The sequence below is a fragment of the Narcine bancroftii genome, chromosome 7 (assembly GCF_036971445.1).
Source record: "Narcine bancroftii isolate sNarBan1 chromosome 7, sNarBan1.hap1, whole genome shotgun sequence".
NCBI lineage: Eukaryota > Metazoa > Chordata > Chondrichthyes > Torpediniformes > Narcinidae > Narcine > Narcine bancroftii.
In genome coordinates this window covers 8,075,099-8,102,863 of record NC_091475.1, presented here as the reverse complement: position 1 = coordinate 8,102,863, position 27,765 = coordinate 8,075,099, and the positions used below count along the sequence as shown (strand labels likewise).

General features: G+C 44.0%; 1 protein-coding gene and 1 long non-coding RNA gene across 2 annotated transcripts in view; one reads left to right on the top strand and one right to left on the bottom strand.

Moving 5' to 3' along the window:
- The first annotated feature begins 1,237 nt into the window (after nt 1-1,237).
- LOC138738473 (uncharacterized) overlaps nt 1,238-27,765 on the top strand; it is a 43,921-nt gene continuing 17,393 nt past the window's right edge. Inside the window, exons 1-5 of the mRNA XM_069888740.1 lie at nt 1,238-1,558; nt 14,462-14,886; nt 17,001-17,112; nt 17,620-17,772; nt 24,564-24,731. Of these exons, the coding sequence (XP_069744841.1) occupies nt 14,635-14,886; nt 17,001-17,112; nt 17,620-17,772; nt 24,564-24,731 (685 nt within the window). The 5' untranslated portion in view covers nt 1,238-1,558; nt 14,462-14,634. The remainder of the gene's footprint in view (nt 1,559-14,461; nt 14,887-17,000; nt 17,113-17,619; nt 17,773-24,563; nt 24,732-27,765) is intronic.
- Nucleotides 2,866-5,725, bottom strand: LOC138739759 (uncharacterized). Its single transcript, XR_011342396.1, has 2 exons — nt 5,540-5,725; nt 2,866-2,979 (listed from the first exon to the last, which is right to left on the bottom strand). It is a non-coding gene; the product is annotated as an uncharacterized lncRNA (long non-coding RNA).

The window sequence follows — 27,765 nt, the reverse complement described above, 5'->3', positions numbered from 1 at the left end:
TCACGGGGACCGGATATATATTCCGGGGGACCGGAACACGTTCCGTTGCCCCGATAAACGTTCCGGGGTCAGACAAACTTTCCGGGGTCGGATAAACGTTCCGGGGCCGGATAAACGTTCCGGGGCCGGATAAACGTTCCGGGGTCAGATAAACGTTCCGGGGCCGGATAAACGTTCCGGGGCCGGATACACGTTCCGGGGACCGGATACACATTCACGGGGACCGGATATACATTCCGGGGGACAGGATACACGTTCCGTTGCCCCGATAAACGTTCCGGGGTCAGATAAACGTTTCGGGGTCAGATAAACGTTCCGGCGTCGGATAAACGTTCCGGGGCCGGATACACGTTCCGGGGACCGGATACACATTCACGGGGACCGGATATATATTCCGTGGGACCGGAACACGTTCCGTTGCCCCGATAAACGTTCCGGGGTCAGATAAACGTTTCGGGGTCAGATAAACGTTCCGGGGTCAGACAAACGTTCCGGGGCTGGATAAACGTTCCGGGGCCGGATAAACTTTCCGGAGTCGGATAAACGTTCCGGGGCCGGATAAACGTTCCGGGGCCGGATACACGTTCCGGGGACCGGATACACATTCACGGGGACCGGATATACATTCCGGGGGACAGGATACACGTTCCGTTGCCCCGATAAACGTTCCGGGGTCAGATAAACGTTCCGGGGTCGGATAAACGTTCCGGGGTCGGATACACGTTCCGGGGCCGGATACACGTTCCGGGGCCGGATAAACGTTCCGGGGCCGGATACACGTTCCGGGGCCGGATAAACGTTCCGGGGTCAGATAAACGTTCCGGGGTCGGATAAACGTTCCGGTGCCGGATACACGTTCCGGGGCCGGATAAACGTTCCGGGGTCAGATAAACGTTCCGGGGTCGGATAAACGTTCCGGGGCCGGATACACGTTCCGGGGCCGGATAAACGTTCCGGGGTCAGATAAACGTTCCGGGGTCGGATAAACGTTCCGGGGCCGGATACACGTTCCGGGGCCGGATAAACGTTCCGGGGCCGGATACACGTTCCGGGGCCGGATAAACGTTCCGGGGCCGGATACACGTTCCGGGGCCGGATAAACGTTCCGGGGTCGGATAAACGTTCCGGGGCCGGATACACGTTCCGGGGCCGGATACACGTTCCGGGGTCAGATAAACGTTCCGGGGTCGGATAAACGTTCCGGGGCCGGATACACGTTCCGGGGCCGGATACACGTTCCGGGGTCAGATAAACGTTCCGGGGTCGGATAAACGTTCCGGGGCCGGATACACGTTCCGGGGTCGGATACACGTTCCGGGGGGCCACAAACACTGACGTTCACTTTTCTTCCCTGTTTATTTATTAATTACAAAATTAAATCCAAGCGATTCCCGCCTTTAAACTCAATCCTCGTAGCAACGACCATCATTTACTGAAAGGAAGATGAAATATCGAACTTTCACGGACGTTCCCCAAAATCCCCAGGGATATTTATCGACCCTGAACCGGAACGAGCGTCCCGGCAGCTCCCAGTGAACACGGACCGGCGGCAGCACAGGTGAGGGGGAGAGAGAGAGGAGAGGGGGAGGGAGAGAGGAGGGGGAGGGAGAGGAGGAGGAGGGGGAGGGAGGAGGGGGAGGGAGAGGAGGAGGAGGGGGAGGGAGGAGGGGGAGGGAGAGGAGGAGGAGGGGGAGGGAGGAGGGGGAGGGAGAGAGGAGGGAGAGGGAGGAGAGGAGGAGGAGGGGGAGGAGGAGGGGGAGGAGGAGGGGGAGGAGGAGGGGGAGAGAGGAGGGGGAGGAGGAGGGTGAGAGAGGAGGGGGAGGGAGAGAGGAGGGGGGAGGGAGAGGGAGGAGAGGAGGAGGAGGGGGGAGAGGAGGGGGAGGGAGAGGAGGAGGGGGAGGGAGAGGAGGAGGGAGGGAGAGAGGAGGGGGGAGGGAGAGGGAGGAGAGGAGGAGAAGGGGGGAGGAGGAGGGGGAGGGAGAGAGGAGGGGGAGGGAGAGAGGAGGGGGGGGAGAGAGGAGGGGGGGGGGAGAGGGAGGAGAGGAGGAGGAGGAGGAGGGAGAGGAGGGGGAGGGAGAGGAGGAGGGAGGGAGAGAGGAGGGGGGAGGGAGAGGGAGGAGAGGAGGAGAAGGGGGGAGGAGGAGGGGGAGAGAGAGGAGGGGGTAGGGAGAGAGGAGGGGGGGAGGGTGAGGGAGGAGAGGAGGAGGAGGGTGGAGAGGAGGGGGAGGGAGAGGAGGAGGGAGGGAGAGAGGAGGGGGGTGAGAGAAGAGGGGTGGAGGAGGGAGAGGGGAGGAGGGGGAGGGAGAGGAGGAGGGGGAGGGAGAGGGGGGAGGGCGAGGGGGGATCAGGGCGAGGGGGGGATCAGGGCGAGGGGGGATCAGGGCGAGGGGGGGATCAGGGCGAGGGGGGGATCAGGGCGAGGGGGGGATCAGGGCGAGGGGGGGATCAGGGCGAGGGGGGGATCAGGGCGAGGGGGGGATCAGGGCGAGGGGGGGATCAGGGCGAGGGGGGGATCAGGGCGAGGGGGGGGATCAGGGCGAGGGGGGGGATCAGGGCGAGGGGGGGGATCAGGGCGAGGGGGGGATCAGGGCGAGGGGGGGGATCAGGGCGAGGGGGGGGGATCAGGGCGAGGGGGGGAAGAGTGAGAGCGAGGGGGGTATAGGTGCTCTGTGGTTAGTAAGGGATAACTTTACGTGGGAAAAAGGTTGAGAACCACTGGATTAGACCCTGTCTGACCCTTTACTGCTCCTTCTGTATCCATATCCTTGTATTGCCTCATTGGGCTTTCGCTCCTTGTATCTACGCCCAGGGTGAAGTGGGGTGGACACCACATTATTGCGTGAATTTTAATTTTTTTTTAGAATGTGTGTGTCACTGATGTCCATCCTTTATTTCACATCCCTAATCACCCATGAAAAGGAGGTGCTGACCCATCGTTTGCTGCTCCTGTCCCTCTCATGGAGGTTTTTTCCACGGAGCCTGTTGGGAAGGGAATTCCAAGATTTAGCTCCAGTAACAATGAAGGAAATATAATATATTGGCAAGTAAAATGAGCAAACCCCAAATTGGCTCTTGAACATTATTCTAACATTCATCATTCAGGTGCCTTGCCCTTCAACGTGCATGATCATCTCTGACCCTCCGAATTGTAGTTGTTGCCTCCCCTGTTCTCCTTCGGTGAAGGCTCCATCTTTGAGCTGAGACCATAGCCGATGATGAGTTCATGATTATGCAAGGAAAAAATTATGAAGTGGTTTCCCATTGCCTTCTTCAGGTCCAGTGTCCATACGGAATGGGTAAACCTGGCCATTGATCAGCAGATTCATCTGCCCGTTTTTAATTTCACAACCATAACTTCCAATTTGTAGAATCCACTTGTAAAAACCGTCCACCATCTGAAATCCATGGCTTCACCTGACCCTGACTGGGAGGCTAAACAGATTCTACACATTACAGGTCACCCTTGGGCAGGCAATCGGATGGAAGGAGCACTTTAGACCTTTTGATGAGCAATTGGGCAGCACTGACCCTAACCATAAATAACTCAATTTCCTTTGGAGTCAAGAAACCGTGCACATAACGAGTCAATGAAGGATGATTAAACTTTAGAGCAGTGGTTTTCAAACTTTTTCTTTCCAATCACTTAGTAAGAGATTACATCAGATGGTATGTGGGTGGAAAGAAGAAGTTTGAAAACCACTGTTTTAATCATCCCTCATTGACTTGTTATGTGCAGGGTTTCATGACTCCCAAAGGAAATGGGCCAATGACAATTTTTCTCAATTAAAATATTTCAGTAACAATTGGGTCTGGAGCAGTGCTTCTCACCCTTCCCTTCCCACTCACATCCCACCTGAAGTTATCCCTTACTAATCACAGAGCACTGATGGCATAGGGATTACTTCAAGTGGGATGTGAGCGGAAAGAAAAAGTTTGAGAACCACTGGTTTTGAATGTTGTAATTGAGGAAATCAGATGCAAAACTACAGTAAGCTTGGGAGAGTGATCACATAATGTTGATTAAGGATAAAAGCTGGAACCAGATCTCCCCTACCTTTCTTGGCAGTTACGCTATTACATTTTGCTTTAATTTTAGAACCTTAATTTTAAACGGGATGCATTAAAATAGTGAGCCCATCCCCTGTACTGCATTGAAGAGATAGCCTTGGTTTTTGGGTTCCAGTCTGTTGAATGGGACTTGAACTTTGAACCTACTGATTCAACTAAGACATTACTGACGTGGAAAATAAAAACTGGACTTAATGCATCATAAGATATCAGATTATTTTATTGTCATATAGTAAAACAGAAAATGTGATATTACATGCAATTTCCTTTAATCTACTGTATGGAAGACAAAGATTCGCTATCAGCAAAAATTGCTCAGTGCCCTCATTCAGCCAGAGCAAGGGAAGCAAGAGAATCCCTCAGGCTTCACCTCCCGCAGTTGCACAGCCTTTGTTTGAAGTATCGGCCACCCGAGCTCCAGATGCACACCTCTGGCATGATTAGGAAGCCTCCAGAGCCCTCTCGCATCCCTATCAGTCTCCAGCAGTGTTCAGCCTGGTGTGAATCCTTTGCCTGCACTCCCCAGCAGCCTGTGTCCTGTGCGGGTACCTCACCTTGTCGTCAACAGCCCACCTGCTGTGAGCTCTTCAGCCTGGGAGCCCCTCGCTGGTCTGCCGCCAAGATCACCGACCCGTGGGGCGGGGTCTGAAATTCGTAGTCGCAGCACATTCAATTGGGCAAATATTGCCTTGACCTCCCTTTCGTGGAGAACTAGGCATTTGCTGAGGGTCTCTTTTTTTTTAAATGACAGCTTTTGGCATGACATCCCCCAACAGTATTAAGAAGGGAAATTACATAGAATAACATTGGTTGCAAAGCTGTCAACAAATTGTTTTTCTTCGATAACTGTGGCTGTTTTGTGAATTCTTTCTATTCTGTAGATTTAGATCTGTTGTCAGAGTACATATATGATATAACATACAACCCTGAGATTTTTTTTTCCCTTTTGAGTAAAAGTCTGTGAACCTGGTAAGTCAGTCAGATTTGAGTTGCAGCAAGCTGGCGAGAGGACAGGTTGAGAAGCTGAGTCATGCTGACCTAGCCTTTATTTCTGTTAAAAAACTAATGAAGGAGATGAGGAAGTACTTTAATTCAGGGGAAGACGTGGAGCGTGGAAAGGAAGCATCCACACTGACAAAAGGCAAAGGAGGAAAAACCCAACACCCAACCCCAACCCACCAATTTTCCCCTGCAGCCGCTGCAACCGTGTCTGCCTGTCCCGCATCGGACTTGTCAGCCACGAACGAGCCTGCAGCTGACGTGGACTTTTACCCCCTCCATAAATCTTCGTCCGCGAAGCCAAGCCAAAGATTTCCCAATGAATTGAATTGTTTATTGACAGTGAAACACTTCATTTTTGTGTGACACGTGGACAGTTCATGAAAAGTTGCCACTCTGCAGTGACACTTTGGATCTTTGGAAGGAATGCTTAGAGAAAACCACAAACGCAAGATTAAGTATTTAACTTTACCATGGTGGGCAAATCCAATCTGAAGTGGGTTCCAGATGGGTGTCGACAGGAATGCCAGTCACAGTCCTGCCTCGGGAACTGACCTACTCCGGTCCCCTCTCTCCCCATCGTCAGTCTCTCTGTGAATGCATTGGCCCCTGCCTCCGCCCACTCTCCGCAGGCAAGGAGAATGGATCAATGTCAGAAGTAACCCAGAACAGGAAATAGAAATGAGCATTTAACGAATGAGTTTGTAAAAATAAATAAGAATGAGGAAACTGGAGAGGAACGGTTCCTTCTGCTATCTCAATGTCTCGAGGTAATTTGCAGTCAACAAGAATAATTTGCATTTACTTCACAAATGGTCTAAACTCAAAGCCCTAAAGCTCTTCGTACCTTCTAGTATTTTATTCTGTGGTAGGCACTGGTAGACCTTGGTAAGCATCAATGAACAATATTGAGGTAAATTAATAATTTATGTTTGTCATAATTTAAATTTTTAATTAGACATCCAGCACTATAAGAGAGGCCAGTTTGGGCCTAGGAGTCTGTGCCCCCAACCTTGCACCCCTTTAAACTACACCCCGGAACGTTTTTGAAGGGTGGGAGGAAACCGGAACTCCCTGAGAAAACCCACGCAGACACGGGGAGAATGTACAAACCGCTAACCGCTACTATTGGCAAAATTTCTTTAAGGATGCTTGAGTGCTTGCATAGAACTGTGGGATCTGACACCCATGAGAAAAGATGGATAGGCCTGGATTAATATTGTTTCTGACATTGGAGGTTCATGAATGCACTACTATCTCGATTGGCTTCTCAGGCAGTCCCTCAGGATGGCAGTGGATCTAGTTTTCTCCAGCTTTCTGGAGTCTGAGGTGGCTGATGAAGACAATATGAGCCCCACAGATTAACCACCAGTGGGACAGAGATGACTGAACATAAGATGAGTACCAGTACCGCCTTCAGGTCCTCAGTGTGTGTGATGTCAATTTAAACTGCTCATCTTCTGTCATTTGGTCTCATCTCTCAATTCCCTACTCTTCATGGGCCTTCCTAAATGCCTCTTAACCTGTACAATCACATCTGTTTTCACCACTTTATAATTTAAAAAAGTCTCAAACTTCTCTCCCTCATACCTTAAAGCCATGCCCTTGGTACTCGACATCTCCATCATGGGAAAAATACTCCGTTGATCTGCACTGTGTGACCAACAAAATAAGTTTACTTGTATTGGGGGTGGGGGGGAGGAGGAGGAGAGAAACGATCCAAGTTGGTTCAACCTCTCCTGGTAGCTGATCTTCTTTAATCCAGGCAACATTTTGAAGTGCCTCCTCTGCACCCTCTCTAATGCCTCTACATCCTTCTTGTAATGTGGCCACCATTGTGATTCTGCACAAGTGGCTTAACCAAAATCTTAACAGAGCCATGAGACCAGGGGTTCTCAACCTTTTTCTTTCCACTCACATACTGCTTTAAATGTTCCCTATACCATAGGTGTTTTGTGATTAGTAAGGGATTGCTTAAGGCAGTATGTGGGTGACGATGCCGCTTTAGTTGCCCATTCAGAGCTAGCTCTTCAGCGCTTGACGTCCTGCTTTGCGGAAACTGCCAAAATGTTTGGCCTGGAAGTCAGCCTGAAGAAAACTGAGGTCCTCCATCAGCCAGCTCCCCACCATGAGTACCAGCCCCCCCACATCTCCATCGGGCACACAAAACTCAAAACGGTCAACCAGTTTACCTATCTCGGCTGCACCATTTCATCAGATGCAAGGATCGACAACGAGATAGACAACAGACTCGCCAAGGCAAATAGCGCCTTTGGAAGACTACACAAAAGAGTCTGGAAAAACAACCAACTGAAAAACCTCACAAAGATAAGCGTATACAGAGCCGTTGTCATACCCACACTCCTGTTCGGCTCCGAATCATGGGTCCTCTACCGGCATCACCTACGGCTCCTAGAATGCTTCCACCAGCGTTGTCTCCGCTCCATCCTCAACATCCATTGGAGCGCTTTCATCCCTAACGTCGAAGTACTCGAGATGGCAGAGGTCGACAGCATCGAGTCCACGCTGCTGAAGATCCAGCTGCGCTGGATGGGTCATGTCTCCAGAATGGAGGACCATCGCCTTCCCAAGATCGTGTTATATGGCGAGCTCTCCACTGGCCACCGTGACAGAGGTGCACCAAAGAAAAGGTACAAGGACTGCCTAAAGAAATCTCTTGGTGCCTGCCACGTTGACCACCGCCAGTGGGCTGATAACGCCTCAAACCGTGCATCTTGGCGCCTCACAGTTTGGCGGGCAGCAACCTCCTTTGACTGCAGAGCCCACCTCACTGACAAAAGGCAAAGGAGGAAAAACCCAACACCCAACCCCAACCAACCAATTTTCCCCTGCAGCCGCTGCAACCGTGTCTGCCTGTCCCGCACCGGACTTGTCAGCCACAAACGAGCCTGCAGCTGACGTGGACTTTTTACCCCCTCCATAAATCTTCGTCCGCGAAGCCAAGCCAAAAATGTGGGTGTAAAGAAAAAGGATGAAAAACCACTAATCGTACCTAATTGACTTGTTTATGTGCACGGTTTCAAAATATTTCAGTAACGATTGGATCTCGAGCGATGATTCTCAACCTTCCCTTCCCATTCACATACCACCTCGTAATCCCTTACTAATCACGGAGCACCGATGGCATAGGGATTACTTCAAGTAGTATGTGAGTGGAAAGAAAATGTTTGAGAACCACTGCATTAGTCCATTCCAAAAGTTAACCTCCAACCTTCTTCCCGCGCCCACATAAAATTAGCACAACGCTATTACAGCGCCAATGACCCAGGTTTTAATCTGCCACGGTTGGTAAAGACTTTGTACGTCCTCCCAGAGACCTGCGTGGTTTCCTCCCACCCTCCAAAATGTACAAGGTTGTAAGTAATTGGGTGGCACAGGTTTCTTGAGCCAGCCTTCTACCATGCTGTATCGTTAAAATTAAATTTTAAAAAAAGAACCCATCAAGAGCTCCACCTTAAACTTCAAGGCATTGGTGAATGAGACTAAACTTTAAAATACTGAAGTGTTCGGGTTGAAGGAGTGCAAAATGCCCAATGGAAAAGTGCTATTCTTGGTACTTTTTAGGGGCTTGGCTTGATAGGTGTGGAAGGCGAAGGCTGTGGAGTATCTAGGAATGCAAGACTGATACTCAGGTAGATGGTGTGGTGAAGAAGGCATTTGGAATGTTGGCCTTCATAAATCCGAGTATTGAATTCAAGAGTAGGGAGGTTATGATGAAATTGTGCAAGGCATTGGTGAGGCCAAATTTGGAGTACTGTGTACAGTTTTGGTCACCAAATTATAGGAAAGATATAAACAAAATAGAGAGAGTGCAGAGAAGGTTCACGAGAATGTTGACAGGATTTCAGGGTCTGAGTTACAGGGAAAGGTTGTGCAGACTGAGGCTTTTTTCTCTGGAGCGTAGAAGATTGAGGGGGGACTTGATCGAGGTGTTTAAGATTTTAAAAGGGACAGACAGAGTCAATGTGGATAGGCTTTTTCAATTAAGAGTGGGGGAGATTCAAACTAGAGGGCATGGTTTAAGATTGAAGGGGGAAAATTATAAGGGGAACATGAGGGGAAATTTCTTGACGCAGAGGGTGGTGGGGATGTGGAATGAGCTTCCGACAGATGTGGTCGAGGCGGGATCATTGGTTACATTTAAGGAAAGACTGGATCGTTACATGGATAGGAGGGGACTAGAGGGGTATGGACCGGGTGCTGGTCAGTGGGACTAGGAGGGTGGGGATTTGCTACGGCATGGACTAGTAGGGCCGAACTGGCCTGTTCTGTGCTGTAAGTGGTTATATGGTTAAAAGTCATCCTCTTCTGCTCTTCCCAATGTAATGACTCCAAGCAATTACCATACTGTTTTCTTACTGTAACCTCAAAGGCCTTCTATTGCCTGCTAATCATCTGTGTTTCAGGTTTCTTGCCTTTTCGGTTTGTTTTTAATAATTTAACATTGAATTTTACTTCTGATAATTATCATGCATTACAGTAAAAGATCCAAAATATTGGATTGTTAACGTTCTTAGCTACATTCATGAGAATATTCCATGTCCTTGCCAATAATCACATTTCAGTCCCCATTTCAGAAATGTGTGTGTGTGTGATTGAAATAGACCAAGTACAGCACTTGTGTGTGTGTGTGTGAACAGAAACAAAAGTCATAATATTTAATCACTAAATCATGTTCTGTCACTTAGTGAAATTATACCTGATCTCATACTCTTGAATTTATGTAGAAAGCGGCTGTTCAGCCCATCATCTCAATGCTGATTCTCACAGCAATCCTATGAATCTTGTGCCCCACTTGTTTCCTTGTAACCTTTCATCTCGCGTGCCTCTCACAACAACCAGGATTCTCATACTGCCCATGTACACTGGGTTAGTAGTCAATTAACCTGTTAATTAGCATAACTTTGGGCTGTGAGAGGAAACTGGAGCAACCTCTAGAAACCCAGTAAGTCACAGGCAAGCACAAAGTTTCCAATGAAATGCCAGAGGGTCAGGACAGGCACTACCTGCAACACCAGTGTGTCCCAAGAGACCTAATTCCATGTACTCAGTTGGATATTTTATAAATTAATGGTTAAGAATTTTTCAGTCTTTCAGTCAATTATTAATGAAGTTGGTATCAATATTTTCTTCCATAGAAGAGAGTTCTACCACTTTTTCAGGGTTGTATGTGAGGTCATGCATGTACTCTCAAAATAAATTTGAACTTTGAACCTTGGATGAGTTCCCTCATTTCATTCCAGAAAGTTCAAGTTCTAATTTTTAAACAAAGACTCTGGTTGAAGATTCTCCCAACATAAAAGCAATTCTCTTTCTGCTATATAATTAGATCTTGAAATGGTGAAAAATGTTATTGAAATGCCGCATAACATCCTAAATGAGAGGCAATCCAAATCACAAGACGTGGGAGCAGAAGTAGGCCAATCGGCCCACCAAGTCCTGCTCTGCCATTCTTTCATGAGCTGATCCATCCTCCTGCTTAGGTTGTAATTTAACACATTGATGCCCAGGATCGCTCATGGTCCTGTGGTTATGGTCTAACAGGATTTCCAATGGCTGAACCGAAACTTCTGGGCTCTTGTATTCCAGTCACCGAGATGAGAGGGCCAACAGTCAGCTGAACGCACTCAGCGGGACTGCATCTGTGGAGGGAAAATAGACAGTTGATGTTTCCCTCTACAGATGAAGCTTGGCCAGCTGCTCGCTTTGTACTCCAGGTTCCAGAATCTGCAGTTTCTTGGGTCTTCATTCAATCATGACCTGTTCTCGGCATAGAAACCTCCAGAACTCATGGCAGTTCTATCACCATGAGCATTTGACCTTCTGAAAGTATTCCTAAATGTTAAGTGCAAAGTGGGTAACCAGATAATTGCCCACGTGAAATCCATTTTAGTTTTGCCTATTATTTTAATCTATGTAATTTAATGCCTACATCTACGTACCTTACAACACAAATAGGAGGTAAAACTGGAACATCTCCAATGCAATTTGATCTTTCCTTAAAATGTTACATTGTCCTCCAGGTAAAGTCAGACTAAATTGCTGCACGTTGTAGCAGTATCTCTGTGCCTTGGCACCTCTGTCCTTTGCAGTGAAGGCAAATGCCTTCCTTATTCTTTGGTAAACCTGTAGGCAAACTATATTCTGTCTACTACTTCTGTCTCTCAGAACCATTCAAACAATATTCCAATTTTTTTGCTGATTGACTGAACCGGAGTAGCTCATGTTTTTCCAAATATTCCACTTGAATTCATCCAGTGAATCGCAGTGGCAAAAATGACCAAAAACTTGAGGAGAGAGAAAAGAGATCGATGCAAGGGAAAGAATAAGAGAGCAGTGGGACAATGCTCCAGGAAATTCAGTGTGTGCCACGTCTTCAGGGAAATTGTTTACAGATACTTCCCGACCTACGACCGATCTTTCGCCCCGAATTGCAGTCGTATCTTGGAATGGACGCATGTTGGAATTGCATACTTTTGTTAAAAATGTATAAAGTTTGCATGGTTTCTGTTGCATTTGATAAACTATGATAGGGATCCAGGGCATGTAAAAGCCAAAATGTGTGTACTTACTTTGTTAGTCGGCATCCTGGGGTCGTAGGCTGGGTGCAGCCATCTTGATTCCTGTGCGCATGCACGAGAGTTAAGCGCCCTAACGATGTTGAATTTGCATCCTTAACTCTCGCGTACGCACCCAGCGAACTCCAATGCGTGAACCCACCGTACATGCGCCAATGGATGACTTGCACATGCGCACAGGGATCAAAATGGCCACGTTCAGCCTATGGACCCCCGGGACGCCGACTAACAAGGTAAGTATGCACATTTTGGCATGTCCTATATCCCTGTTATAGTTTGTCAAACATAAACCACATCAATTTTATATTTTTATATTTTTTAACAAATTTTCAGTCGTACGTGTGGTCACAAGTCGGGGAGCACTTGTATTTTGAAACATAATTGGAATGAATATTGATCATGTTTTAGGTGATGACTTTAAGAGGAACCTGTTAAACTACTGTAAAATGTTCACACCCGAGTTTAGGGTTGGGTTCATGGCAATCACAGTCAGTCTCTTGTTCGCTACTTTTCTTTCAATCAAACTATTATTGACCCAAACTTTCGGTAACTTGAAATTCCCCAAAACGTATCCATTTATTTCATCACATGGCTAAACAAGGTTCTTTTAAGTGTAATTTCCTTTAGAAGGGTCAGATAGATAATGAGCAAAATTTCATGATGGCACAAAAGCTGGATTTCACTATTCTGGCCTTAAATAGTTTTTTTAAATTGTAATAATTCTATTAATATAAGTTCTTCGTAGTCTTGTTTTTTTTTTTCACTTCATGATCTACATTTTCCCTGGTCCCACGACCGCTCTAATTGTTAACTAATGATGAAAATTAGTTTATTGTCATACACATGTCCATATGTACCAAAATTCTCGCTTGCTGCAGCCAAACAAGTATTTTGTAAAGAAAAACTACAATAGTTTACATAAAATTACCATCGAGAAAGAAAATAAATATAAACCATATAACAATGACACCATAGAAACAGACCAACTTGGCCTTTCTAGTCCATGCCAACCACTTTCTCCCACCTAACCCCACTGACCTACGCTAATCCTAACCCTCCATTCCTTTCCCGCCCATATACGTGCCCAACTTCTCCTTCAATGCTAATATCGAGCCTGCCTCCGCCACTTTATCGGAGCTTGTTCCACACGCCCACCACTCCCTGAGTAAAGATGTTTCCTCTAAACATTTCCCCCTACCTCTCAACTCATGTCCTCTTGTTTGTATCTCCCCCATTCTTAAAAGAAAAAGCCTCTCCACGTCCACACTATCTATACCCCTAATAATTTTAATGCCTCAGTCAAATCCCTTCTCAACCTTCTGCGCTCCAAAGAATAAAGACCTAACTTATTTAACCTTTCCCTATAACTTAGACCCTGTAACCCTGGCAACACACTAGTAAATCTTCTCTGCACTCTCTCCAATTTGTTGATATCTTTCCTATACTTTGGTGACCAAAACTGTACACAATACTCCAAGTTTGGCCTCACCAATGCCTTTTTAACATAACATCACACCTCAGTGACTACAAGACAAAATTGCTTCAATCAATAAGCCATTCTGTCTGAATAGGTTTTGAATGGTAAAGGGATGGAATTTTTGCAAGTTGTTGGGTTTGGGTTGAGTAGAGCTTGAGGTGGCACTGGTAAACCATTTTAGGGTAAGTAAATCCTTTGTTCTGAATGGAAAAGCCATTTTTCTTGCACATTTGAATGCCTCTTTATGTAGGAAAAGAGGTGAGAAATTCCAGGAATAAAATTGGCTGAGTTTATAATTTGAATGCAGGTACACCCCGCTTTACGAAGGGAGAGCGTACCTGAGAAACCGTTCGTATACTGAAAATTCGAAAAATGAAGACCCATTTGACTGCTTTTGGAAGCAATTTTTGTTAAAGCGGAAACCCATTATAAACCTTTTATAATTTCAACGTGAAAGCAAACACTGGTTTCTTCGTACAAGCGAATTTTTATAATTTGAGTATTTGTAAAGCAGGGTTTACCCATATCACTATTGTTTCAACCATTTATGGGGTCATTTCTGCTATGTAACTGCAGCTGAATGAGTTCTGTTGAAAATATATTTCATCAATTAGATCCACGCTGCCCCTAATTTTGAGTTTTGTAGCCTGCCGGCCTTATGAATAGATACTAAAATGACCTGTGTTCATTAATTCTAGAAATAGCGTGGTACACGCGTAAAAGAAACTAAATGTATTTGAGGGGCCCAGAGATCGTTGAAGTTGCGGTGTGATTACAAATGCTTCTTTGATCTTGAGGTTAAAATCTCAAGCCAAACTTCTACGTTGTGTCACTAGCATTTAATTTCTAATTCATATCCACAAAAAGAATGTCATTCAAATGTTCTGTTCTCATTCCACCACATTAATATTGCAAAAATATCTCGTGTTCAGAAATGTACAAAATAAATCCTATTATTGATATAATAATAATACTGGAGTGTTGTGGGTGGTACCAACTGCTTGTACAAAATAAATTATAATAGATCTATCATTTGAAGAATTTGCTGGAAATGTTAAGATTAATCCTAATTTACATCCACCAGTTCAGTTTTGCATTACCTTTGTATTGGAAATGATAAATTGTCCTTTGCTTATCTGGAAAAGAAATAGGAATGATTTTTTTTTAAATAATCTTGTGTTGGATGGTACCAGGTTAAAAGTAGTATTTTTAGACCAGTAGTCCTGTTTCAAAAGTAATAGATTGGTTGTGAAATACTTTGGAATGCTACAAATTGTGAAACACGCCCTCTGAAGCATTTTTTTCTTGGCGATTTTAGGAATTGAGAGCTCATTGCCACACACGAATGCAAACCTGAGCCCATGGAATAAGGCGGCCTTGAGAGCAAAAAAATTATCAATTTCCATGCCAGGCAACAGTGAAACAAGCATATCGGCAAGGAAGTAAACAAATGTAGATTGACAGCAAACATTTCAGTCCAGCTCATCTGAAATGGAGCCTGTGGAGCCAGTGATCGTACAGGAATTAGCAGGCAGAATTACTGTTTACACCATTGCAGGATGTCTTCACTGCCTTCGAGTAAAGGCTCGCCTGACGAACATGGGCCTCCCATTTGTTGAAGTTGATGTAAAGAAAAATCTTGAAATGCGGCAGCTGATTTTGAATCTGACTGGGCGACATACCGTACCACAGATCTTCTTCAATAATGTCCATGTTGGAGGAAATGATGAATTCCAGAAATTGGTAAGTGAAATGCATTAAGACCACATGATAAAGATTTTGAATCTGGCTCCTCAATCTTCGCCATTACTGCTGTATTTTATCAGTGACGGGGTGGGGGTGGGGATGGAGGGAGTCAGTTTATCTAGACATTGGAAGGAAAGGCAAATGTATCTGTTGCACCTGTGAGTTCATGAAAATTATGATGGATCATTGCTCAAGGTTTTGGAACAAACTGGTTGGACCTCATAGTTGCTGATGTGAAGGCTCAGCAAAAAATAATCTTGGTGTCTACGAAAATGTCCTAAATTTTCATTGATTAGAATATCTTACATGGATGGAAAAAGAGACCCAACTTCTAACTCTACCCCCTGACCTATCCGAATTGTGTCCCTCTAGGACTAGCCAAGGATCCATCCTGCACTCTTAAAGCATCACTTCTCTGCGCTAACTGCAACTGTGAATATTTATTTATGTTTCTTTAATATATATAATGTTTATTTTTCTATCTCCTAGCATGTTATGGTCATTTACACTATTGTTGACCATGTTCAAATAGCCAGCATTTTCATTTGTATTTGAGTCAAAATAATTATTCTATGAAAAGGTTTTTAAAAAAATCCATTTTGTTAATTCCATTCTGCTACCACATTCTCAGAGTTGCAAAATATTTGTAGATGCTGATTGATGTAGAAGCACAGTAGTCCAGGCATTTTGGGGCAAGTCTGAGTCCTCGGAAAGGTCAAAACTATGGCAGGCACAGTGGGGCAACTAATAGAACTGTTACCTCGCAGCTGCCGCCACTGGGGTTCAGTCCGGTACTACCTTTGTGTAAAATTGGCTCATTCTCCACCTGATGCCGCGTGTCTCCTGCAAGTTGGTAGGTTATTTGGCTTTGGTAAATTATCCCAGAGTGTAGATAAGTGGTAGAATCTCATGGGACTTGAACGTTGGTGGTGGTGGAGGGGAATGAAATGAGTGTGAGTGAGTGCTTGGTGGCCAATGTAGAGTAGAACATAGAAAACCAGATTCCACGTAGCTGCAGTGTCACAGCAGCTAGTTAGATCAGTTTATTTTCTTTTATCCTCTATCAGTGGAAGAAGTGGATAAAATGCTTCACAACTTGGTTTTATAACATCAGAAGCTAGGTATATGAAATAAAACAAAATGCTGGGAATACTTCATAGAACAATTACAGCACAGAAACAGGCCACCTCGGCCCCTCTAGTCTGTGACAAACCATACCTGTCCAAATTCTTCTTAAATGTTAAAATTTATCCTGCATTCACCACTTCAGCTGGAAGCTCGTTCCATACTCCCACCACTCTCTGTGTGAAGAGGATCCCCCTAAACCTTTCACCCTTGACCCATGACCTCTGGTTTGTATCTCATCTCCCATCGATGGAAAAAGCCTCTCCACATTTACTCTGTCCCCCCCCCCCTCATGATTTTAAATACCTCTATCAAATCTCCCCTCCTTCTTCTACGCTCCAGGGGAATAAAGTTCTGACTTGTTGAACCTTTCCCTGTAACTCAGCCCTTTAGGGTAGCACCAAGAGTGAGAAATAGGGATGACATTTCAGGCCAATAACCTTCAGAATTTGATCAGAAGCTTTGAGTTCTAATGAAAGGTCAATGATGTGAAATATTGACGATGTTTTTCCTTCTACTTGATCTCCCATTGTATCCAGCAATTTTTTTTGTTTTTTAGTTTGGACTTGCAGATACTGCAGTTCGATATTCCTTGTTGAGGGAGCTCGGTCTGTTCACTTCTGATAACAAATCCTTGGTCTGAAATATTAATTTTTTTTGTGGCTGATGGCCTCGATATTTCCAATATTTTCTTTCATTTCAGATTGCCAGTACAACCACTTCAGGCTTTTGTACTCTAAATACTTTACGATAGAACATTACGATTTCTCTTTTGGACAAAAGATTCATCAGCATATTCTGTGTACGCGGCTGCAACACGAGTAATGATTTGGAATATTCCAAAGAAACATGACAATTCTATAATGGTTGCGGAGGTTTCATTGGGTTCCTCGTCTGAGGCAGGTGTGCAAGTGAATACCTTGATACACCTGTCAGACTACCATATTAAGATGATTACGTAATAAATTACTTGCTTTCTCATCCAGTCACAGGAAAATCTTGGCAAACTGATTAATCTAGTTAAGCATGAACCTGCACCTCCTGACGCTCCTCCAGTCCCTGAACCAAAAGTTGTTGAAGAAGAGGTACCACAGCAAGGTTGGTACCAAAGGAGATTGTATACTTGTGTCGAGATTCCCAAATACCACTTGGTTCTACATTTAGATCCATTTCAGATAAATATTTCCTGGAACTTTTAGCAGAGAAAGTTGCTCTAATTATGTATTCAAGTCTGAGCTGAACACCACTTGAGAATATTTTGCTCTGTATTCCAAAATATAATAGTGAGAGTTGACTTGGAGTACGGATCGTGTGTGCACAACCAAGTATCTATGATCGGGAAAGAAATAATGAACTTCATGAGCTCTAGCTTTTATTGTTGTTCTCAAGAAGTCCGTTATATTAATAATTGTACGACTTAGAATTATGATGTGTACATTCCACCTGATCTGTGCTTCTGCATTGCTCCCAATTCTTGTGAAAGGTGGACCTTTCTAAGGGTCTGTCTGCCCTTTTATTATAATCATACATCGTTGCAATGTGTCATAAAATAATTTGAATGCACCTGCTGTTGAAATTCTCCAACCTGTGTCATTTGTTCCACAGAGGTGAAAAGTGAAAGGGATGAATTTGCAGATCTGATTGTGGAATTCAAGCAAAGTGGTATAATTGGCAACCACTGGTCATGTCTGAAACTTCACCACAACACCTTCACTGGAAAACAACTGGTCGCCTGGCTGGTCGATAATAAAAACCTCAGTGAGTCTGCTACTTGAAGTCTACACATTGTGAATCGAAAAGTCGTCAAAATAGACATCAGCCCTCTCGAAAATAAAATGATAAATTAAAACCTGAAATATTAACTGCTTTGTCGATACTCTGATCTGATTAGTATTTCCAGTTTTTTAAATTTAATTTTTTTTAAATTAAGTTTAGACGTACATCACCGTGCTGCCCAATTACACTCAATATACCTACAACCCCTGGTACATTTTTGAAGGGTAGGGGGAAACCCACGTAGACACGGGGAGAATGTACAAACTCCTTACAGACAGCGTGGGATTCGAACCCGGGTCACTGGCGCTGTAACAGCGTTGCACTAACCCCTACACTGACCACGCTGCCCATTTATTTCAGATTTTTAAAACCTGAAGAATTTTCTCTTTGGATCTCCCCTCACTGATTTGCGGAAAGTGATTAGATGTCAGGATGTGATAACTTTACAAACTTAAATATGTTTCTTTCCCCTCTCTCCACCCACCCGCCCCACCCACTGTAGCATCCTTTTCATTTAACGGGCTGGTTTAATTAAACTTTTGTTTTTAGTTGAGCCAGGCTCGTAATCTGCTCTCAAATGGCTCCTTTATTGTTATTAGCAGCCATTAAGCTTCACCAGCTACATGCCAAGCTTCCATTCGCTTGCGAAACTTCCCCACCGAACTCCATCCCACTCCACATGCTAACCAGGGCATTGGTTTACCCCTCATCTTGGTCTGAGGTTGATTTTTTTTCACCTCCTCTCTTCACATTATCTCGTCTCTCCCTAATTTCTGGCAGAAGCTTTCTCCCACCTGACGAGCGCTTAATCTGGATGTGGGGGGGGCCAAGCAAAAACGGAACAAGTGGAAAGTCTCCAATAACATATGGCAGGGTCTGCACACCTCCCATATTTCCAGTATCCCTGCTGTTAAATGTGGCCTAGTTTTTCAACAAACACACTGTAACCAACAGCACTTTTATCTCCAAACTAAGCAGCCTTCACCATAGAAGGTCAGAAGAGGTCCCGCACATTACAAAAAAAAGTGGTGTCACACCTGAAATATAGTGTAACACAGTGGTTCTCAACCTTTTTTCCTTTCGTATACCACATCCTGTGCCATAGGTGCACTTGTGGTTAGTAAGGGATCACTTATGGTAGTATGTGAATGGGGGGAAAAAGGTTGAGATCCACTGGTGTAGTGCTAAACAAGAGGCAGAAATCACTTGCAAAGGATATTTAGTGTCTGTTTTATTAAAGTGATACTGTAAAAATAAAGACATAAACGTCCAAGAACTTGGGTTTCAATACCCGAATCCAATTTTAATCTCCCTATCCCCATCAATTCCTACACCACTCTATTTAACCACTCGAGGGCGCCACGGTTGGCGTAGCGGTTAGTGCAACACCTTTACAGCGCCGGCAACCAGGACTAGACTGGGGTTCGAATCCCGCGCTGTCTGTGAGGGGTTTGTACTTTCTCCCCGTGTCGGCCTGGGTTTTCTCTGAGGATTCCGGTTTCCTCCCACCATTCAAAAACGTACCGGAAGTGTAGGTTAATGGGTTGTAAATTGGGCGGCACGGACCCGTGGGCCGAAATGGACTGTTGCCGTGCTGTATGTCTAAATTTTTTTAAAGAAATTAAATTTACCTACATATTAGGTCAATTTACAGTGGCCTCTCAATCTACCAACTGACATATCATTAGAATGTGGGAGGAAACCAGAGCACCTCTGGGAAACCCACGAAGGCAAGGGAGAAAGAGCAGTCTCCCCGTTCAGAACCCAGACAACACCAGAATTTGAACCCATGTAGTGAGGCAGCAGCTCCACAAGAGGAGCCACTGTGCTGAAAAATGATCTTCCTCAGCTTTCTGTATGGCTGATCTTGTCTCCCATCGTGACCCGAGTCCTTGGAAGTGTTGCTCCTAGCTGGTAAATGTATGGCTGCCAAAACCAAAGGCCTTATTTAAATGTCAAAATGATGGACTAGCCACTTGGCAGAAGATTATGCAGCCTCCAACCTAAACCTGTTAGACCAAAGAAGGCAGGTTGGTTTTCATTTAAAAAAAAACTCCTCTCCTGCTTTTGCAGGGCGGGACGTTGTTAGAGCGCCAGCGATCAGGACAGGGGTTCGAATCCCATGGTGTCTGCATGGGTTTTCCACGGGGACTCCGGTTTCCTCCCACTATTCAAAACATATTGGGTATGTAGGTCAATTGGGTGGTTTGGACTCGTGGCCGAAAGGGCCTGTTACCAAGCTGTATGTCTATTTTAAATTAATAAAATTTTTCCTAAGATTTCAGATTTATTATCATAACATATGACCCTGAGATTCTTTTTCCTGCTGGTGAGGCAGAATTGCCACTATTGCAAAAAAAAATCTGGCTCAGTAAACATGCAAACAAATAAAGGAATGAAAACAAACTGAGGTGCACAAGTAAGAGACCTTAAATGAGTCCCTGAGTGAGTTTGTTGTTGAGAGGTCTAATGATAGAGGGGTAGCAACTATTCCTGAACCTGGTGGTTTTACAGTTGGCCATGTCAGTGATAGAGAAGAAAAACAGGAAATGTGGGTCTGGTCTTCAGAGTAGTAAAGCTGCATCTTGATGCAAAGGCAGGAGTTTGACATGGGGATATCACACTGAGTCAAGTAAAAATATGAAACACCATGAAGCCATTTCTGTGTACACTTAAAAGTGGATCTTCTATCGATGCTCAATCGCATGTTTCAGATTTGGGTGAGGAAGTAAAACAAAGTCTGACTTGTTTTTAAAACCAACATCTTTTTTGGACTTTGCCGCATTTATTACATAAAAAATTCCTACTGGACCGTGTTGGAAAGTTGTGTGTCTTACCAATTGAAGGGTTGTCTTAATTTTAGAGAGGGAAAAAAGGACCTTTTTTTTTAACAGGAAGCAGTAATACTGGAAAGGATTTTTGACATTGAAAAGCATTTTTAAAACCAATTTACAAAACAGGTTTTACTGAGTCCAGTTTAGTCAACAGTGGAATCATTAGGTAGGAGTTTCCTATTTAACCTTGACAGTCCTGTACCAGGAAATGTTGCATTTAAACTCAACTGGTTATTTTTAAACACAAGCTAATATTCAACAGTTTGATTTCTCAATCTTCAAAGTTGAATATCTTGCCTTGAGTAGCCTTGGGCAAGAAGTTTCAAAAATCCAAATGTCAGGCAGATTTTTCATGATCAAGGTAGGACAAAGAGATGAATAAAACCTCTGTTGAGAATTTTTTGGCAGTGGGACAGGTACCTGTAGTACGAGTGTAGGTGAAGAGTGCAAGATCTAAAGTAGATCTGCTCAATGCTACGCAAGTAACGTGCACAATTGAACCGATCACGTCAGGCTTGGGCTGGCTAGCCAGGACCTTCACTGTCTCAATGAGCCAGTGCAGAGTCCGATTGAGGCTTTCTCGTCTCATTGAGTTTAATCTCTCTGAAGAGAGCAAAACAACAATTTCCATTCATGTAGCTCAAATATGCTATGGCCCTGGAATAGTAAGGATTAGATCTCATGCTGGCACATGGGAGTGCTTTCAGCAACTGATGAGCAGAGCATGATGATGGTGGAGAGAATTATATAAGTAGAATGTCAAAAAGAACGCCAGTGTTGTGAAAGGGTCTTGAATTGTGCCATTGAAGTTAGTTCTTGTTGGCAGCTAGGGAACAGCAAAGGACATTGAGCTCTTCAAGACTCCTGTACCTTGTAACGATCAGCTGATTTCCTGTATGATTTCATATAACATTTCCTCTGTTTACGTTGCCCTGTAGATAATGAAAATCAGTTGCTCTCAGATAAATATTAACACTGGCAAGCATCAAAATGTATACCTGCCTTTTTTTTATTCCAGATTGTATCTCTTCTGCAATGTACAAATATGCTAGAAAAACTTGGCTGTTCACTCCCTTGACTCCCAGCACCTGTAGATGTTCTTGTTGAACTGCTATCCCTTCTGGTTGTTGAGATCTCGACCCTAGTTCTTGTATTTTTTGAATGTTTTCCCCATTTCAGATGTACATTATCTCCTTCCTGCATTTTCTGGCATGGATTGCTATTGATCCTCGGGCCTCTAAACCGACCATATTTTTCCCCAGGTATTCCCCCTCCCTGCCCCCCCCCCCCCCCGTGAAGTTTATGGGCCCCCTTCCCCGTGAAGCATTCAAGTTTTGGTGTCTTCCGTACATCTCTCCTACTGACTACGTTAAAAAAAAAATTTTTAATTGTGTTACGTGAGGTGAAGTGAAACCAAGGCTTGTACTTAAATGTGCTGGGCCCCACTTGAGAATGGCTGCTCTAAACTATTTCTTTGTGGCATTACATTCTTTCTGAGCACCTCCCACCGATAATATTCTTTTACCTGTTGACAAATTTGCTCGTCTGCTAATCGTTCTGTCTCATCAGCTTCACAAAATTAGTTTTATTCAAATCTTAAAATTTCATCACAGGCTGTTTTGTGTTGATCCGTTTTTATATAAAAACACTATTGTTCTTGTTCCGATTCCCATGGACATACGTGTTTATGCTCCAGTGGGCTTCTAACTTTAGCTCACTTCTCTTAATTGAACCTAAACCAGCGTGCCTCAAAATTGGTACCAGGGAATATTGTTACCAAAAAACTATAATATACTTGGTAATTCACTACCTTCCTGACCTGAGTTAACTTCGTTATCACAATGTAAATAGAAGTTAGAATTTTGCCATTTAAAACTGCTGCCTTGTTGCATGCTTGTCCGATCTCTGCACAGGCACGTCAAAGGGGACCTATTTGCAACTCCCATTCATTTTAGCTTTAAAATTGTCATTTGCCCATTTACCTCATGTTATACTCTTGATTTCATTGATATCATTGATTTCATTCCCTAATGCTGAATCCACATTTGCATTTTCAGACAGATCTTTTAGATCAGGGGCAGGCAACCTTTTTATTAAAAGCTCCCATTCCACCTTAAGTCATCCCTGTGCCATAAGTGCTCTGTGATTAGTAAGGGATTGCTTAAGATGGTGTGTGAGTGGGATGGAAAGGTTGAGAATCACTGCTCTAGACCCAATTGTTACTGAAATATTTTGCTTGAGAAAAATTGTCATAGGCCCATTTACTTTGGAGTTATGAAACCAAGCACATAATGAGTCCATGAGGTACGATTAAATCAGTGGTTTTCAACTTTTTATTTCCACCCACATGCCACCTTAAGCAATCCTTTACTAATCACAGAGCACCGATGGCATAGGGATTGCTTAAGGTGGATTGTGAGTTTTTTTAAAAAGTTGCCCACCACGTTTTAGACTATATTTAGTTCCCAGCTATTATCTCAGTGCACACTTGTGAGTATGCAAACTGCCAACTGTTTCTTATACTCCATAAGCCCCATACCATGGAACATAAGAACCATAGAACATTACAGCACAGAATCAGGCCCTTTGGCCCTTCTAGTCTGTTCCTGTCCTCCAGTATGTTATATCATTTATCTTTCAATTGTAGTTTTTTGCAGAATTTCTAAATAACATTTTTCCCTCTTTTCCTTTGTTTTACAATCATTTGAGCAAATTTTTTTCCCTTGAACCTTCCAACCCCATTTCCCACCACACACCCTCTCTGTTTACTAAATTGATTGTTGTAACCTTTCTGCTGAGACCTTGGCTTCAGTCAGATTCAGAAAAGAGCCAGTCACTCAGTGTGTTTGTGAGGTTAATAAGGCACTGACACATGTAGGCCAATTACGACAGGAAGTGCCCGTCTTAATCTCCTGATGGGTAAAATATCTGGAAATGGACACAGGCCCTTCAGGACATGCAGTTCCCTTTTTTAAATATACAATTTACACATGAAAATCAGACACATTGATTTTTGATATAATTTCAAGCAGGTGCAATTTTAAAAAAAGGATGACATCGAGATTTGAGCAAGAATATATATTGCCCAGAATTTTCTGTCAGTCACAAGCTCAATGCTAAACACTGAACGAAGTCCAAACGTGCATTATGTAGATCCCCAGAGGGAACTTTGCGCACTCAGCTTCATCCTTTGAAGTGCAGGATTTTCCACAACTTCAAGCCTTTGGGAAGGAAGTGGCGATGTAAATTGAATTTTTACATTTAAATTTAAATTTGACATGCAGCGGTAACCCTTTCGGCCCACAAGCCCAATCGCACCCAATTGACCTACAGCCCCCGGTAAGTTTTTGAACAGTGGGATGAAACCCATGCAGCCGTAGGGAGACGATGCCAGATGTGTTGGAGAGGGGGGAATAGCGATGCACATTAAATCCTGCCATCCTGATAAAACTGACGGCTGGCTATGTCACACCTTCAAACTTAACCTGCTCCCAAACTGACAAAGTTCTGCATTTAGAATCATTCAAATTCTCTTCAATGACTGTTAAAAGAAAATAAAACTAAAGTTAAATAATTAAATTTGTTGATCTTTTCGCACAATACTGAATTAGTAAACAGTTCCTGGCAAGGCTTTCCCATGTACTGAAATGAAGCAAAAGATTTTGCCTGCTGATGAGCTGCGGGTTGTTCTCATGGATTTTTTTTCATTAGGCAATTGAACATCAAAGCAGCCAACAAAACTATCACAAACAATAAACAGCTGGGCCCCCAGCCTTGGCTCCTGTATGTCAGTGTGCAAATCACAAAGTTCTCACAGTTAGACGTGTCACCATTTCCCTGCAGGCTCCTGGCCTATTGCATTTCCTGTCATGGTTATGTTGTTTGGATTTTAATGAATAAATCGAATCATTTTGCTAAGTTAATGTTTGTTTAATTTAGTCAAACCTGAAGCAATTGAAATGGCTGGAGATTTGATGAGTCGGAAGTTTCTAAATCCTCTGAGTGGAAAAGAATTCGAAGATACTGATGCCCTGTTCAGATTGGTCGAGCATGACTCTGAATCAGCATTAAATACTGGAGCCACAGCAGAATATCGAGCAATTTCCGGTATGTAATATTTTAATTTTTGTTTAAATTTAGAGTTAAAACCTTCCGGCGCACGAGCCCATGCTGCCAAAATGCAACCATGTGACCAATTAACCTACAAATCCCTTAGTCTTTGAAATATTGGAGGAAACCCAAGCAGACACAGGGAGAAACTCTTTATCGACAGCACTGAATTTGGACCCAGATCACAGGCGCTGTAATAGTGTTGTGTTAACCACTGCACTGACTGTCTTCTCAAGTCAAGTTTATTGTCATCTGATTACACAAGTACAATCAGATGAAACTGCGTTCTCCGGTCCTCAGCACAAAACCTGCAGACACACAACCAGACATAATGCACATACAGACAAACAATACATATGCAGGACAAGTATTCATATAACCATTTACAGAGCGGAAACAGGCCATGTCGGCCTTTTGAGTTCGCACCGGTTCACTAGAACTACTCCACTAGCTTAAACCTCCCGCTCTCCGCCAATAACCCTAAAACCCCTCATCTTCATGTATACATCCAACCTTCTCTTAAATGACAGAAGGGACCTTGCTGCATTCAGAAGATCATTCCATTCTGCCAACACTCACTGAGTGGAAAAAGTCACCTCTATTTCTCCTAAAGTGTTGCCCCCTTACCCTTAACTCATGGCTTCTTTTTCCAACCTCCCCTGCCCTCAGGGGAAATAATCTGTTTTATGTCTAGTCTATCTATTCCTTTCATAATTTTAAATACCTCTATCGAGTCCCCTCTCAGTCGTCTACGTTCCAATGAATAAAGTCCCAGTCTCCTTAATCTCTCCCTGTAATCCAGATGCTGTAAGCCAGGCAACATCCTTGTTAACCTTCTCTGCACCCTTTCCACCTTATCTATAATTTGGAGACCAGAACTGAGCACAGTACTCCAAACCTGGCCTCACCAATGCCTTAAACAGCCGCAGCATTACTTCCCAGCTCCTATACTCTAGACTATGATTTATGAAGGCCAGCATACCATATGTCTTCTTAACCACCCTATCTACATGGGAATCCACCTTCAGGGATTCATAACCCCCCAGGACCCTCTGCTCCTCTGCGTGCCTCAATGCCCTCCTCTCAACTCTATATGTCCTATTCTGGTTATTTTTACCAAAATGCAGCACCTCGCATTTGTCTACATTGAATTCCATCTGCCATCTTTCAGCCCACTCTTCCAAACAAACCAAATCCTTCTGTAATCCAAGAAAATCTACCTCACTCTCCACCACTTTCCCTATTTTCTTGTCATCCACATATTTGCTTACCCAGTTAACCACACCCTCCTCTAAATCATTAATATAATTGATAAACAACAAGTGACCCAGCACCGATCCCTGAGGCACCCTGCTTGTCACAGGCTTCCAACCTGACAGATAGTTGTCCACCATGACTCTCTGCTGTCTATCTCCCATGTGGAACCTTATCAAAAGCCTTACTAAAATCCAAATAGATCACATCAATCACTCTACCTTCATCCACCTTTTTTGTCACTTCCTCAAAAAACTCAACAAGGTTCGACAAACATGACTTTCCTTTTGCAAACCCATGCTGGGTGCCCCTAATCAATCCCTGCCTATCCAGAGATGAGTATATACTATCTCAAAGAATACCCTCCAGAACCTTCCCCACCACCGAAGTCAAACTTACTGGCTGATAATTACTTGGCCCACACCTACTTCCTTAACTTATTGTTTTGTGAATCTGAGAGTCTCCGAAGGCGAGTGTGAGCAGTCCCTACGGTGGTTCAGCATTTTTACTGCTCGTGTGAAGAAGCTGTTCCTCGGCCAGGTGGTGCTGGCTCTGATCCTCCTGGACCTCTTTCCCGATGGGAGCCACTGAAAGATGCCGTGTGCAGGGTGGAAGGGGTCCTCAATTGATTTTGCGTGCCCTCTTCAGATGATTCTGGTAGATCACGTTGATGTAGGGGAAGGAGACCTCCGCCATGGTTATTGTCCTGAGGATTGACCTTTGATCTATTTACCTCTGCAGCAGCCGTATCAAGCTGCAATGTGGCCAGCTAGAATGCTCTTGATAAAGCTCCTGGAGAGGTAATGGTGGCTGGTAGCCTTGTCCACTTCAGTCTTCTCAGGAAGGGTGAATGGATATATAGCAGAAGATTCAGAGTCCAGCAGTCTTAACGGAGATGGATGGCTTTTGACGTGTTGATTACAGTTTAAAAATTTTGTGCATCTTTTTTGAGATTCCATAATGTACTTCATCAACCCGTATTTCTCTGGCCATCTCTGCCATTCACAATAAGTGCAACAAACAGTAAATAGGAAACAGTTTCAGTGTCTGATTAAAGTTGTTAATCAGATCTCACTGACGAATACCTCATGGAAAATTTATAAAATGCAATTCAGTAATTATTTGCAAGCATCGGACTTGTCAGCCACCAACGAGCCTGCAGCTGACGTGGACATTTACCCCCTCCATAAATCTTCGCCCGCGAAGCCAAGCCAAAGATATCCAGATAGGTGAGAATTGATGTGATCTGCTCCTTATCACAAATAGATGAAAATAATTAAAAAACCAAAAATTTGGATAAAATGGTGCACATCCAGAAAATGGAAGCAAATTGTTGCAGCAGGTTATGATATTTCCAAAATTGGGGTTAGGGATCATGGATTTTGACACTGATTTTTTTTTAAATTCTGACTTTGGACATGAAAGTTGGAGAGGGTTGAAGAATGTTTAATTTTAAACACTCGAGTGGCTTTATGGTCAACCACTTGCAATAGTGGCAAGGAAATGCACACAATTTCCAACCAATGATTTAATCTGAGCAACTTCTATGACGTTTAGCAAAATGATTTTACTGGTTTGGACTGAAATGTGAAACGAGTGTTCCTTGTACCTTATTTCTTCATGCTGGGCTTTGGATCTCAGTATTCTTGCTTTCTTATCTGTTGCTCTGTGCCATTAAATTTAATAAAAACCACCCCTGACAGCGAATTCACAAGATAACTGTATATTTACTTTGAAGCATTTTATTGAATCTATTCCTGTCCATTGAGGAAGTTCT